Source organism: Hyperolius riggenbachi, chromosome 11 (genome assembly GCF_040937935.1).
Source record: "Hyperolius riggenbachi isolate aHypRig1 chromosome 11, aHypRig1.pri, whole genome shotgun sequence".
Classification (NCBI taxonomy): domain Eukaryota; kingdom Metazoa; phylum Chordata; class Amphibia; order Anura; family Hyperoliidae; genus Hyperolius; species Hyperolius riggenbachi.
In genome coordinates, this window is record NC_090656.1 from 222,198,849 (window position 1) to 222,214,704 (window position 15,856).

Genomic DNA, 15,856 nt, shown 5'->3' on the forward strand with positions numbered 1-15,856 from the left:
CTATATCGGAGGTAGGTGAAGCCCTAAAACACCAGGGAAGCCATATGGAGGAGGGGGAAGCCTCTACATACTAGGAAACTGTATAGGGGGGGCACTAGACATCAGAAAACTATATAGGAGAGGTGGGCTGCAAGACACCAGGGGGAAGGAGGACCATTAAACACTAGGAGGGTGGAGGCATTAGATACCTGGGAACCATATAAAGGAGGGAGGGAGATTGGCCACTAGTCATCAGGGAACTGAATAGGGGAGATGGGGGGGGGGGGCAAGAGAAACCAGTGTAGGGGGGTGGGGGGCATAATAAGACACCAGGGAATTGTATAGGGGTGGGAGGAGGCCCAATAGACATTGAGGTTGGCCCGTGACTTAGTCCCAGTGTTTAATTTCGGCCCAGTTTGTGAGTTTGACACACCTGGCCTGGGGCTATTATTATCACTTCCTATCAAATTCCTCCCAACAGACAGTAGTAGAGATGGTCACCAAGATGTTAATAATTCCACCTCACATGCAAATCATACGCCGCTTGGTCTGAGGCCAGTCAAAGGCAGCAGGAAGTGCATTGGATTTCCCCATTTCCAACACTGCCTACAATGTGGATGCCAGGCAGAATGCGTTGCATCTCACTGACCCTCTGTGACAGCAATAGAAGAATTGGAACCATCAGGCTTATCAGTGATTCTGGCGCTGCATGAAAACTTCATTGTGGTGGATGAATTAGCATTTGAGCCTTGCCGCACACCGTTCTTTTTTCACTTCCTGTGCAGACAGGAAAGGGTGTGTTAAACAGCCCAATAGGAACCTCTAATAACAAATAAAGAGTTTTGTAGAGTAGGAAAACGTTAGAAGCTCTTAACGAGTAACTATCAGGCATAAGATCAAAAATCAATTTTATTATATATTTTTATCTGGTAAATAATAAGGATGCTAACCAGGCAATCCAAACGTTAAAAATCACTCTTATTTTTCTTCTCTCTAAAACCTCATTCCCCAGTATCCGTGGCTCATAAAGGAAGTTGCAGGGCATGCTGGGTTTTCTTTTTTTTCTTCTTTACTTTACCCTCAGACTTAACTAATGCAGCCTGATTGGCTGAAGCCTCTTTTACTCCTGTTTCCCCCTCCCACACCTCTGCTCCTCTCTGATTGGCCAATATTTATCAGTGCACTTTCCTCTGCAGAGCTGGGTGGGAGTCTGAAGACTTGGAGGGGGCAGGCAATGATACAAAGACAAAGAAAGGGCAAGTGCACACCAAAAAACGCTAGAGTAAAAGCAAATGCTTAGCGCTTTTTGAGATGATTTTTCTAGGCGATTCTAGGCATGTGCAGAGCGATTTTCTAAGCATGCCTAGTGATTTTGGCGTAGCACTTTTTATATTTTCCACAGGCATCGTGCTGGCCACATTATACTACTCACTACTGCTCTGACTCCTTCCAGCCAACACAATTTTATGCATGTAACACTTAAAATAGTACGCGTAAAAAGCCTGCACACTAAAAATTGTACGCATGAAAAAATTGCCACTTTGACGATTAGGAAATCGTTTTGACGCAAATCGTGAATCGTGATTTAAAAAATATATCGTGCAGCCCTACTACACCCTGTGAAAAGAGATGTAATTTGATCCAGGCAGGCAGGGGAGGGAGGGCACCAGGCCGAAGGGAAGGACACCATGCTGAGGGTGTAATTGCAAGGCATCAGCGTGAGGTGAAAGATGAAAGAGCTACTACAGATATCATTTTTAGACTGTTCTATTCACTACGAAGTGTCAGATGTAAACTTTTTATGTGCCTCTAACTGTACACAGTGCATAGACCATTCAAACCTTTTTTTTGACCGAAGCATCATTAAAAGGAGGATTCAAGCTAGAATAGGGTCAGGTTAGGCGATGTTTTACTATCAGAATTAGCTAGAGCCGAATAGCAAAATATTGGTAGTTTAAAGATGGTCTACTAGTGGCTATCCATTGCGCCCAAATTACCGGGGCATCCTTTTTCGATGTACTCTGCTAGACTTCGTCAGCATCAGTCCTGGTGTTTTTTTTTTTCTTTATTTTTAGCTTATGCCAATGTCGTAGATTTGCTTCTTCTGTAAAGGAGACAACAGGAAGCATTGGTGTGCAGGATAGGCATAAAAAAAAAAAATCTGTCACACTGGTGCCTCCACCAATAGGTACCTTATAACCTTCCACTGTCCTCAGGATCATATGCATATTGCAGATATATAAAGATATCCTGTGTATAGAAATGTTAATTCTGGTGTGATTAATACTATGCGGTCACATGTAAGGAACTGATCTATATGCACTGCAAGAGATGGAGCGCACAGAGCTGCACTGCTGGAGCACAGAGTTGCGCTCCATTTACCTCGGAAACATGGGTGTGGGTATCAGTTACTATGGCGACATCCAAGACGTCAGCAAGGTGGCGGCAACTACGCACTAAAATGCATAAGTTGGAGCGCATGGGGACCTGCCGGTAGAAACCGGAAGTTACCAGAGCAGCACTTGGGTGCCAGAGTGGACCGAGCAAATGAGGGAACAGTAAGTTATTTTAAAATTATTATAGAAGGGCCTTCGCTCCCTCACTCAGCACCCCTGATGAAGGCAGGATGCCGAAACCGGTTGAGCTGAGAGCGGTCATTACTGACTATTTGGATGACCTGTACTCTAGTTCCACTGACGTGAAAAGCGCTATTTGCCGGTGAGCCCTAAATGGTTTAGGATCCACCGAAGTGACAGTACCTTTTTTGTACTTTTAACTGCAATTCACTTTAAAGCACAAATGACTTTTATTCAACACTGAGGGAGTCCCTTTCTCTCCATAAATGCTTTGCATACCTTCCGAGCTTAAAGATATCTACACGAGAGGCAAGGGAGATGTCCTGAGGACAGTGGAAGGATATACTGTACCTAATGGTGGAGGCACCAGCGTGACAGATTGTGTGAAGAGACAGTGCATGGGATTTGGTCTTTCTGAATGTTGCTGTGGTGTTTTGATATTCCAATAGAGGGTGCCTGGACTCGTATATACTTCTGTTTTTTTGGGAACAGGGAGAAATTGGCAGGGGGCTCTGCACACCTCTGTTAATAGTCATTTCAAATACAGCCCGATTAGGAGTGCTGCTAATTTCTCCCAGTTTCCCCCCCAACAAAATGTGTACTCCATTTTATGGCCAACTTCCCCCAGGCTCACACTATGTTTTTTGTTAATTAGAGGTTAGGGTCTCTTCCACGAGAATACCTCGACGTGGTGGAGGAGTCTAGTATGGAACACTCTGTGCGTAAACTGTTTTCGGAAGCCAACATTCTCCAATTTGTTGCATCTGATTTGAATGCAAGTTGTGTAACCTGCCTATATTTAAGGAGACACTGAAGTCTCTTAAAAATCATCTTTTTATTATAAAATCCTGTGTAATATGATAGTCCTACCTTAACTGCTGCATCCCCACCGCTGAAATCTATCTAAATCCCCCCTAACTCCCCCGCAAAATCCACGACTTTCTTGGTCGTGGATTTTGCTGCCCTGTACACTTCCGTGTGCAGCTCATAGCTCTGCCTCCAAACGCGTCTGTCAGCGGCGGATCTCCGCCTCTCCCCGCCCCTCTCAGTGAAGGAAGACAGAGGAGCGGGGGACGGCGATCCGGGCTTACAGACGCTCTGAGAGGCAGAGCTGCCGCTCATAGCTCTGCCTCTCACGGAAGCGCTGCCCGGATTACCCCCCCCCCCCCCCCCGGGAGTTTGGGGGGATTTAGATAGATTACTGCGGCGGGGATGCGGCGGTTTAGGTAGGGCCATCATATTACACAGGATTTTATAATAAAAAAAAAGATGATTTTTTAAAAGACTTCAGAGTCTCTTTAGGCTCTGCACATATATGCAGTTGGTCATTCAGATGCAGCCTGTCTTTTGAAGCACGGCCACCTCCTCCTGCTGTATGCTTCTATCTGTGCAGGATAGGCATGTCTGTGCACAAAGAACATGTCCAATAAAACAAATATACATCTATATTTAGAAAAACCTCTTTTATAGTATTAACGAAAACAGAAGCCAAAGATATCTGTTGAAGTCCATCTCCACTTGTTACAACTGCATAGATAAAGCTTGTTGGAGAGATCGCAATATACAAACAGTTTTGCAACTATAAAACATTTTTTCTTTTCAGTTAAACTTTATCGCCTCTCCTGTAATACAAGACACAGTCTCCGAAATATGAACAGAATCAGTTTTATGGCACAGGTTCAGCAACAACCTCTAACCCACTCCTTTCTCATCGCGATCCTCGCTCGCAAATGATTATCCAGTCGCCAACTATACCCTAACAGTCAAAAGGAGAATGGAAAACTTTTTTTTTTTGTTTCCTCATAGACAGCACATTTAACGAGGAGAAACCTCTTTGACATCTATTTGCAAACTTCTCCCAACCGTCAACAGTGTAGCAGTTAGCGACATTTAAAATGCTCGCGATTCTGTCCGATAGGAAGTTTTTGAAAATATATTAAGAGTCCGCGGCAGTCCAGTGCAAATAATCCACTTCTCCTTGGGAGTTCAAGATACAGAGCAAAAAAAAAGAAAAAAAAAAAAAACACAAATTGTTTTGTTGAGTAATTTAAATAAAGTTCTACAGTTAAGAAGAGGGAAAAAAAAGGAGGGAAAAAAAAAAAAAGAGCGAGTGGATAGTAAAAGTTTTAAGTACAAATTAAACATTTGAGTTTCGGGTGAAATCGAGGACATATTCTATACCCTGTGCCACAAATATTTAAATGAAATATACAGAAGACATCGTTTAAAGGTTTTTTTCCTTTTCTGGTTGATTTCACGATCGTTAACGTCATAAGGATTCCAAGCAGCTTTTTGTAGACCGGGCAAAGGGGAATCAAGGCAGTTTCCCAAGGGACCCCCGATATGTTACAACGCCTGCCATTCTCTCCCCCTGCCGGCCATCACGTAGAATGTTTTGGCTCTGTCGCGAGTTCTTCTCGGCTGTAGAGTTTAGCATGACTTCTGCTGCTCGAGATCAGCGCCGCCAAGTACTGTTTTGGTGCTTCTGCCCATCACACACGCGCCCCATGTCTGCCAGGCCTCGCAGATTATGTTTTCCCATCCGCTTGCCCTTTCAGGGACTGCAAGTTGTGTGTGTGCGTTTCTTTTTTTTTTCTTTTTTAGTAAATAAGTGCTGGAGGGATGATCTCACGTTTTCTTCATGGAGCGGCGGGACTGCCACATCTGATACTTGTTGTAGGCTGTCTGCAGCATCTCCTCCAAGTGACTCGTGAGCTGCAATAAAAAAGCCAGATTCAGTAGGGCAACATTTGCTGAGGGGCTATGAACAATTGTTTCAGACAACAAAAGTCTAAGGAGTGTACAAGCCTTAAAGTGAAACTCCAGACTAAAAATCTACTCGGCAGCATTGAAAAGGCTTGGTTTAAAAGGCTTCTTTAACGGTTTCATAGCATCAGAACTTCTTACTCAAGCCTCATTTTTAGCTGCACAGAAGAAAACTGCCCGGGCATTTTTCCCCTGATGTTGTGCAAAGCATGATGGGATTTCTGATGTTGTTCTCCTTCTGCTGTTTTGGTGCAATTTTTTTTTAAATTTTTAATTTGAGATTTAAAGCCTAGTAGTGCGCACAACTGGGAGGGGTGATCAGGACACAGGACAGTTGGAACTGTGTCTCCTGCTCCTTGTCACCTCCTTTCAACCAAAAAGATGGCTGCCCCCATGACAAAGATGGCAGCCACCATGAATCACAAACATTTGCCTGTTCTTTTAAAACAGGGTGGGTAAGAGATTATATTACCTATCTATTCTAATTAACATAACTAATGTAACTTAATGACAGTATGTTTGTTTAGGCTGGAGTTCCCCTTTAAAGGATAAGTGAAGTGACAGAACTGCATTAAAGTTTTTATATTATCTGCTGCATAAGGCATCTGGGACAAGGACTGCGTCCTCTTCTTACCCCCGATTGCCTCCAACTGTTTGGACCAGGCTCCGGCCCTTCCCTGGGTCTCCATCCTTAACCCGGAAGCAGTACTGCACATTACACGCTGCACCTGCGCACTTAGGAACCCTTGGCTGCTGCACCCGTGCTCCCGGGGTTCTCCAGGATGTGAGCGTGCACATGGTGTCCTAGAGACTGCCGGAAGAGCGGATGTGGTGGCCGAGGGTTTCTAAGAGCACAAGCGGACACACACAGCCTGATGAACTGTGCAGGCGCGGTGTGTAATGCGCAATACTGCTTCCGAATAAAGGATGGCGACCGAATGAAGGATGGCGACCCGGGAAAGGTCGGGGCCGGTCCAGACAGCTGGAAACAATTGGGGCAAAAGGAGGAAGCAGTCTGCGTCCCAGATATCTTATGCAGCAGATATGGTAGAATAAAAATGTATGCAGCTCTGTCGCCTCCCTTATCCTTTAAGCTCCTTGCCGGTTATCCCGAGCTCAGCTCGGGGTAACCTGCGTAGGAGGATTTCTCAGGCCCCGCTGGGCCGATTTTCAAATTTTTTTTTTCCTACACGCAGCTAGCACTTTGCTAGCTGCGTGTGGCACGCGACCGCCGCCACCCGCCGTGCCCCGCCACCCTCCCCCCAGACCCTTGCGCAGCCTGGCCAATCAGTGCCAGGCAGCGCTGAGGGGTGAATCGGGATTCCCTCTGACGTCGGTGACGTCATCCTGCCCCGTCGCCATGGCGACCGGGGAAGCCTAGCAGGAAATTCCGTTCTGAACGGGATTTCCTGCTTACTCTGATCGCCGGAGGCGATCGGAGTGGGTGGGGGGATGCCGCTGCTTAGCGGCTATCATGTAGCGAGCCCTGGGCTCGCTACACGATTTTAAAAAAAAATAATAAGTGCTGCACTGCCCCCTTGCCGCGGGAATTGGACCGGCAAGGGGGTTAAAGAAAACCAGAAACGAATGGGGAGAAAAGATTTATACATACCTGGGGCTTCCTCCAGCCCCCTCCGCGCAGATCGCTCCCTTGCCGCCGTCCTCTGCCTCCTGGATGGTCCCATTGAACGGCAGTAACAGAGAAATACACAGCGACAGGCTGAAGATGCTACCTTAGCGAAACGGTCGTCAGGTGAGCCGTAGCTACCACAATGCCCTACAGCCCAACGTGAATCTCCATACGGGTACGTGCTTTTGAAACGTTTAAGACACTTTGAAGTATATTGTATCTGAAGAGAGCCGTGCATAATAAAGCTCTTTTTATTGGAAAGTGGACGCTGTGCCGGATCTCCGTATTCTGGTTTGGATATATGGTCCCAAAGAATCACGTTCCCTTTGGCCAGTCGGGCATACTACGCATGCGCGGCCCGGACACTCTTGCGCCCCAGTCAGGTGCCAGGAGAGTTCTGCGCCTGTGCTGACTGGCCGTAGATAAAGCGGCTTCTACGGGACCATCAAGGAGGCGGAGGACGGCTGCGTGGGAGCGTTCTGCGTGGAGGAGGCTGGAGGAAGCCCGAGGTATGTATAAAACTTTTCTCCCCTTTTGTCTCAGGTACACCTGCAAGTTTAAGAAGTTAGATACTCACCTTAGTAGAGGGAAGCCTCGCACAGAGCTGCTGATGCACAGCTTTCCCTTCTGAGCGGCTCCACGTTACTGCGCCTGTACAGTGTGCCTGTACTTACAAGTACAGGGACTGGAGGTCCCGGGGGCCGCAGGAGGACAGGAGAAGCCTCTGGGTCATCCAGGCGCTTCCTTCTAGCGAGGCAAGTATCTAACTTTTGTCTTTTTCAATCTCACAGGTTTACATTCAGAAGATCATACGCCAATAAATGTTTTTACTGTAAACCCAAAGCAGGAAATTAAGTAAACGTTAGATACCTACCTCAGTAGAGGGAAGTCTTTGGATAGTCCAGCGGCCTCCCTCATCCTCCTCGAGCCGACCGACCCAGCACCATGACCCTCTAAGCATATCCAACAAGGGCATGTAGGACGTGCTCAAGAGATCGCACTCCCTTCCATGTACAGTATTGTTATGCCATGTATTCTGTTGTACAGCGCCATGAGGCGCTATATAAATCAATAATAATATAATTAAAGCGCAATCCCTTACTTACATTTGTGCTCAGGTATTGCTTCTTTATTTTCTCCTGGAATGGATACAGTTTAGTAACCTGAAATCGTTCCAAGTTACTCCTCATTTTAGTAACCTGAAAAAAAGCAAAAAAACTCAGAGTGTTTACAGGAAGTGTGGGTAAGATTCTTCATAGATGGAACCCGGCACAGCTAAGACTGTGCGGCAGGAGATGGTCAGTGAAATGCTAATAAATCTGGCTTGCAAGCAAATCCAATCGGGGCATAGCAATAACACCGCAATAGCAGGGGGACCCCGGGGCCCAGGGTTTCCTCCCACTCACCTGAGTGAGCCAGCCCCCCTCCTCGCAAATGAGGACACGGAGTGGAGCCATATTTCCCCAATCCTGCCTTCATCACTTCCCCCCGCCACTCTAAGCCACGCACTGTTTTTTGCATACACGGGTTTTGGTCATGTGACATCAGGAGCAGTGTATGCAGAGAGAGTTTCTCAGGATGCCAGGAAGGGGTGTTTGCAGGAGAGTTCGGGCGTCCATTGTTATGTCCCAGAATCCAATGCAAACTGTACGCAACTTGGAACTGGGCCAACCAGTTCAGCTTCCTGTTGATTCTGATTGGCACAATTCCAAGTGGTATACAATACGGCGGACTGAGTGAACATGGTGACTACTGCCTTCCAATTGTTATCTTGGATGCTCTTTGTGGAAACATGGAGTTGAGGCTAGGCCAGTGATAGGCAAACTTGGCTCTCCAGCTGTTAAGGAACTACAAGTACCACAATGCATTGCAGGAGTCTGGCAGCCACAGTCATGATTCATAAATGCAAATGCATTGTGGGACTCGTAGTTGCTTAACAGCTGGAGAGCCATTTGCTTTAGTTTGCCTATCACTGGGCTAGGCAGTCACGTGACTAACCTGCAGGAGGGTAAAGTGACAGTTTGTTCAATTCTTCACAATCAGTATGAGACAATAGGAGTTCTGCCTTAAAGTGAACCTCCAGACTAAAAAGCTACTCAGCAACACTGAAAAGGCTTGGCGTTTCTTTAACAGGTACACAGCATCAGAACTTTGTTTTTCATATCCAAGCCTAATTTTTAGCTGCTTAGAAGCTAAGCTCTGCCCCATCAAAGAAAACTGCCCGGGCATTTTTCCAGATACTATGCAAAGCATGATGGGATTTCTGATGAGGATTTTCTCGTTGCCTAGCAACTGGGAGGGGTGATCAGGACAGTTGGAACAGGGTGGGTAGATTATATTAGCCATCTATTTTAATTAACATAACTAATGTAACTTAATCACAGTATGTTTGTTTAGGCTGAAGTTCCTCTTTAACCTCATATACCATGCTCAAGGTTCCGTGCACATCACCTAAACCATTTTACATTATTTATTATTCCTTTTTATTGTTACAGGGCTGGCTCTAGAGACACTGGGGCCCCGGCCAAAAGGTACCTGGGAGGCATCTCCCCAGACACTGCAATCCAGCCCCGCCCCAAAGGATTAGGGGTCCCTTTCTTCAGGCCAAATTGTCCCCTGGAGCCCATGAGCTGGCGGCCTTGACACCCTCCCTACTCCCAAACTGAACCGTAGTCCTCATGGCCCTGGCAATGTCTTCATCAGAGTAGTGTCTCAATTGTCCAGGTGGATGCACGGGACCATTGTATTTCTGTCATGCCACCCCTAGCAGTGCAACACTTGAGTTGCTGTACCATCCATCATAGTTCCTCCCTGTCTGTTTTTCCCATGATCCTTTGTTTATAAAGATTGGTCATGCCATCCACAATCATCTTAGGTAACTTTAAAACCCAGCCACAGGAAATCCGCCAATCTAGTGAGGACATCTCACCTTATCCTCCAGGAAGGGCGTATTGACAGGAAAGCAGGACCAGAAATGGCGCAGCAGCTCGCCCACCGCCACGTATAAGTGTTTCAGTTCAGACTGGATGTCGTTTGGCACCATCTCTGAAAGGGACAGGAAGCATGTCAGTGCAGTCACTCCGAAAACACTCACGTTCTCCTCATTCTCCGTTGCAAATACATTATATTCTCGTTACATTAAACTCTGGTACAGTAAACCATCTCTCCAGACCTCGGCCAATTTTCATTTTAAGTCTATGGGAGCAACGCCTGGTTTAGTAAACTCTAATATAATAAACCGTCTGTTATAGTAAACATGTTCTGGCCCCTACGGGACGCTGACTCTGGATATAGTAAACAGTGGGCGGGTGCCTGTGTCATGTCAGTGTGAAACCCATAGTCGGCTGCTCTCTTCAGGCTGATGCTGTAAGTCCCGCCCGCTGAGGTATCGGAGCCAAGCACAGGAAGGGAGTGGCTGCCTCTACTTAGTGACGGCTGCAATTTTTTAGCCCTGGATACTGTACCAGCAATACATTCAGCCTGGCTATGCAGCCCTAAGGTATACCCAACCTTGCAGTCCACCAAATGTGCAAATGCTTGTACTGTACCTCCGATGGGAGGACAGAGTTGGTCTTTTGCAGCAAAGAACGTACCAGGGCATTCTGGGCCATTTCTAGGACAATTTCTGATATAGTAAACCAGTTTTCCCAGTCCCTTGGAGTTTACTATAACGAGATTTTACTGTACAAACTAATTCACTCACACCTCTCCTCCTCCCTCTAGAAGAGCAAGTCGGAGTTTGGCTTTCTCTAATATACCGAGGGTGCTTTAACCCCTTCAGGACCGGCAGCATGTCCCCCATCCCCCCCATTAAGGACACAGGATCCATTTCCCTGGTGATCTAGTGGCCCCCCTCCCAATTTATATAATCCCTGGAATTCTAGGGCCCCACCCTCTTCCTGAAACATTCCCTGGTAGCCTAGGGTCCCCCCACACGCTCTTCTCCGAGAGCATAGAGCGCATAAAGTAATGGAAGGGGGCGGGGAGCGGCGAGGAGGAGCCAGTGAGAAGAGGAAGGGGGCGGGGAGAGGCGAGGAAGAACCAGTGAGAAGAAGAAGGGGGCAGGGAGAGGCGAGGAAAAGCCAGTGAGAAGAGGAAGGGGGCGGGGAGAGGCAAGGAAGAGCCAGTGAGAAGAGGAAGGGGGCAGGGGGAGGCGAGGAAGAGCCAGTGAGAAGCGGAAGAGGATGGGGAGAGGCGAGGAAGAGCCAGTGAGAAGCGGAAGAGGGCGGGGGAGAGGCGAGGAAGAGCCAGTGAGAAGCGGAAGAGGGCGGGGGAGAGGCAAGGAAGAGCCAGTGAGAAGCAGAAGAGGGCGGGGGAGAGGTGAGGAAGAGCCAGTGAGAAGCGGAAGAGGGCGGGGGAGAGGCGAGGAAGAGCCAGTGAGAAGCGGAAGAGGGCGGGGGAGAGGCGAGGAAGAGCCAGTGAGAAGCGGAAGAGGGCGGGGGAGAGGCGAGGAAGAGCCAGTGAGAAGCGGAAGAGGGCGGGGGAGAGGCGAGGAAGAGCCAGTAAGAAGCGGAAGAGGGCGGGGGAAAGGCAAGGAAGAGCCAGTGGGAAGGTTTTTAGAGGCGGGAAATATGCAATGTACAGGAGTACCTCTGCTGCTAAGGACGCCCCTCTTCCCCATTAATTAAGCCACAAGCTGCTTGTCAGTAGATTGTCGGCACAGAGGGGACACAGAGGCATGACCTTCAGATGAAAATATGCCTCTGTGTCCCATTAAGTCAAGAACTGCCTCGGCTACACTTTAAAGTAAACCTGAAGTGATATAAAAATTAAAGGTCAGATACTTAAAGTGAACCAGAGACGAAGCACCCTCATGTAATTTACCATATATATTAGTGGGAACATTAGAAAAAACACCTACCCTGCTCTCCATTTCATCCATCACTGCTCAGCCTGCTTGTTATCAGCCCTGATGTCTTTTCAAGCCCCCTTCTGGCTCTGCTATAATGACTCAGCTATAATGATTCCTGAGCAAAGCCAGACTGAATGCTCAGTCGGGATTTTTATCAGGGCTCTTAACAAGCAGGCTGAGCAGTAAAGGATGAAACAGAGAGCAAGGTAGGTGTTTTCTCTACTGTTCCCACTGATATATATGGTAAAATACATAAGGTTGCTTCGTCTTTGGTTCACTTTAAAGCAGACCTCTAGGGTAACCTTAAGGGCCCTTTTCCACCAGCGCGTTTGCGCTGGCTGAATCGCAAACCGCTAGCGATTTTACAATCGCTACGGTTTGCTTTTTAACATAGGAATCGCAGTAGGTCATTTCCACTACCGCGATTCGCTTTTGTCGGGAACGCGAACGCGCGGCGGAGCGATAATTGCCGCGATTTTGCTATGCAGTGCATAGCATAGCAAAATCGCGGCCGCAAACGTCGGGGGAATCGCCGGTTTTGCGATTCAGCAATCGCTAGCGTTCAGCGTGAACGCTAGCGATTGCAGGTGGAAAAGGGCCCTTAGTTAGTGTCAGGGACACTAACTTTATGTTATAACAAAATTATGATAGCCGCCATTTTCTTTACTAACCCACTCTACTTATGCTATGCCGGATAAGACCCATTACATTAGGGGGATTTGCTTGGTATTCAGTGTAGGAAAACCTGCTGAAATCTATTGGAAATCGGTGTGCAGTGTTTGGACAGACAATAGATCCTTCTCTCTGATCAGAATCAATCAAAGAGGGATCTATCTGATGATCGGTCTAGTGGCAGACCAAGAGATGAATGGATACCTTAAAGGGAACCGAGCACCATTTTTGTTTTTCTGGTTTCTAAAAGCTATAGGAGCTGCCAAATTCCCCCCCCCCCCACCCCCTCTCCATCTAGCTGTCTATTACTAATCCAGGGGAAGGTCTGAAGATTGCATCTGTGGCTTCTCTAAATTCTGATACACAGTGTCCTATCTCTCCTCCCTCTGCTGATGAAAGCTTTTGTTTGCTCTCTGCTAATGTGTGCAATAAAAATACTACATCAGTCCTTATCTGCCTGAAACGTATGCTGTTGGGCACACCTCAGAAGTAGGATAATAAAACCCTCTCCTAAACTTGAAGAGCCACATTGTTGGTATGCATATTTAATGTGCTATTGAGATGCCGTGAATGATAAAAATGGTGCTTGATTTACTTTAAGACTATCTCAGCTGTTGTAGAGACAGACTTACGATTTATGGCTTGCTGGGCCCCTCCCTGCATCAGAGCTCCCCCTGGTGAAAGGGCAGAGATGGTACTACTAGCAGCAGAGCTTGAAAGAACCTGAAGAACAAGACAGAACAAAACCAGTGATAAGAGAATAAACTTCCGGTCTAGATATGCACACAGGAAATGAGTTTATCTAAAAGTTATGGCAAATCCCAACTATTAAAAAAAAAGCTACACAGAATCCATGCTCCTCACCTCTAGCTAGGACATTTAAATACGTAATGAGGAAGTGCTAAAGGGGGTGTGGCAAAAATAAAACAGCAAAGTCTAGTAACCCTCTACACATTCGCATACAAATGCTTTCATAGATCAATAATCCACGTACCACTGCTATCCCCAAGTCAAAAGCCGGGGTATTCATTACAACAATAAGGTATTTAGTGTAGTCACATACACTGCGCAGAGGTTACCCATTGTTCAGGTGTCCTAACTCTAGCCCTGTAACATGCATAGTGCAGACATGCAAACATTCAGTGCATCAAATCTATCTAGGGATTAGGAGCACATATCCTGACGTCCTCTCCTGGGACAGATAGCGCATCAGACTAATCCCACAAGGGAGCTAACAGACATCCATGTGGAATATGCACACACCAGCATAAGCTGCGTGCATGCTGACAATGGTCACTTACTGATTATAATGTTTAAAGAGTACCTGAGCCAAAGCTTTGGTACACAACATCAGATACTTACCTAAAGAGAGGGAAGGGTCAGGATCCTATTGAGGCTTCCCTCCCTGTTGTGTTGTCCCCCGTCACTGAGCGCCCCCCCCGTTGCTATTCACATCAGGGCCGCGTACAGCTCTTCCTGCTCCAGTGTGGCCGCGTGATAAGTGACCCAGCCCTCCGTGGTACTGTGCAAACCCTAACCAGGAGAAAGAGCTGTGTGGCCCTGACGTGGAGAGGGGTCGCGCTCAACAACGGAGGGGCATAGATCAGCGAGGGAAGCCTCAGTAGAATCCTAAGACTTCTCTCTCTTAGGATATGCATGCGATTTTGATCCGAACTGACCGCATTAGCCGATAATCTGACGTGTGTACAACGGCCCCGATGAGCTACCACTCAGTATCAACTTAGCCAAGGCGACAGCCGATTTCTTTGTCTTCAGACTCGCCCACTCCGTGATGTCATGGCTGCGACGATCCAGCGGTCCTCTACCTCCCCGCATTGAAACCGAGCAGGTAGTCAGCCTACAGGCTGTACAATGTTCGCCCAGTGGAGCCCCTTATGGGTATCGGGTCCCATTCCCCGACAGGCAACATCAGTGTGTATGGGCCTTAACAGTTAATAAACAGAGAGTACTTAAAGGGAACCTTAACTGATGATAAAAGAAAATGTTTAAACTTACCTGGGGCTTCTCCCGGCCCCCTGCAGACTTCCTGTGTCCCCGCCGGGACAAACCATGCCTCCGGTCCCCCACAGCGAGATAGTTTCGTGTCTGGCCAGTTGGTGGCCACTGCACCTGTGCAGCCCTGGCCAGGTAAGATAAATTCTTTTTTTAATTATCAGCTAAAGTTCCCTTTAAAGACTTGCTAATAAAGATATATTTGCCACAATCCAGCCTGCTACAACCCTGGCAGACGCTGGTGAATTTCCTGTGCAGTACAGATGTCCTTTCTGCCTACCTGAGTTAGTCTTGGTACGTAGTTTTCCATCTGTTGTTTAATACTATTAAGAGAATTAAGAATATCCTGACTGGTTGCATATTGCTGGGATTGGACTGGGGTTGGACCATGGTAATACCTGAAAAATAAGACGCAAGAATGTAATGAACCAATCAGCATTTGCAGAAGAACGATAAAGTTAAGTCATTCAAGAGGAGGAAACAACCACAAACAGGAAGTGGCTTAATCTCCCAACCGGCTATCTATACCGAGGAAGGGGCTATCTAATAGTGGGGGCACATTTGGCTATCTATACCGGGAGAGGAGCTACCCAATACCATATGCCAGTGAATGTCCATGGTATAGCACATCTGGCTATTTACGCTGGGAAAGAGGGCTACCTGTTGCATTTGTTCCCCCTCCCCCAGCTTATACTCAAGTCAATCACTTTCTCCTGGTTTCTACTTGAGTACAGGTAGTCCCCAGTTAATAAACGAGACAGGGACTGTAGATTAGTTCTTCACCTGAATCTGTCCATATGCTGAAACACTGTGCCATTGTTGTCCCCTGTACCTCCTCTGTTCTCCCCTGTGCCTCCAGTGTCCCCCTCTGCCTTCACTGTGTCCCTCTATACCACCTTTGTGAGTGCATCTGTCTTAGTGATGATTGTAATGTGGTAATTTCCCTGCGCTCGTTCTTGAGCGGGAGTGCTTGGACCATGCAGGATCACTTACATACTTGTGAGATATCAGAGCCCAGGACAGCCTGAGGATATCAGGGTTTACCCATCTACAGGATGGACAGCTTTCTGCCAGCACTCAGCAAAGACAGAAGATTCCAATACAAACAAGAGCCGTTCCGTGAACTTTCAACGTACCGATCAGATTTCTTGAGATTAAGTGCTATTGGCTTTATACCGTTACTCTCTCCTAAATCTTCATAGTCTATGGCCTCCTGCAGCTTCACCTGCAAAACAAACACCTTTCATGTAAAAACTACTGCAGATCAGACTCATTTCTGCTGCACACCTAAAAAAAATAAATAAAAAGTCAGCAGACAGACAAAGCAATGACCTCACAAGGGAGGTTAGTAATGGTGTGTGCCACTGG

General features: G+C 47.1%; 1 protein-coding gene across 3 annotated transcripts in view; it reads right to left on the reverse strand.

The window, feature by feature from the left end:
- Positions 1-4,003: 4,003 nt before the first annotated feature.
- Positions 4,004-15,856, reverse strand: part of GTF2H1 (general transcription factor IIH subunit 1) — a 54,104-nt gene continuing 42,251 nt past the window's right edge. For all 3 annotated transcript variants that reach the window (XM_068261451.1, XM_068261449.1, XM_068261450.1), the window contains exons 10-15: positions 15,625-15,713; positions 14,769-14,886; positions 13,108-13,198; positions 9,881-9,996; positions 8,058-8,150; positions 4,004-5,270 (exon numbers count right to left, since the gene is read on the reverse strand). In XM_068261451.1, coding sequence (XP_068117552.1) covers positions 5,184-5,270; positions 8,058-8,150; positions 9,881-9,996; positions 13,108-13,198; positions 14,769-14,886; positions 15,625-15,713 — 594 coding nt within the window. In that variant the 3' untranslated portion in view covers positions 4,004-5,183. The remainder of the gene's footprint in view (positions 5,271-8,057; positions 8,151-9,880; positions 9,997-13,107; positions 13,199-14,768; positions 14,887-15,624; positions 15,714-15,856) is intronic.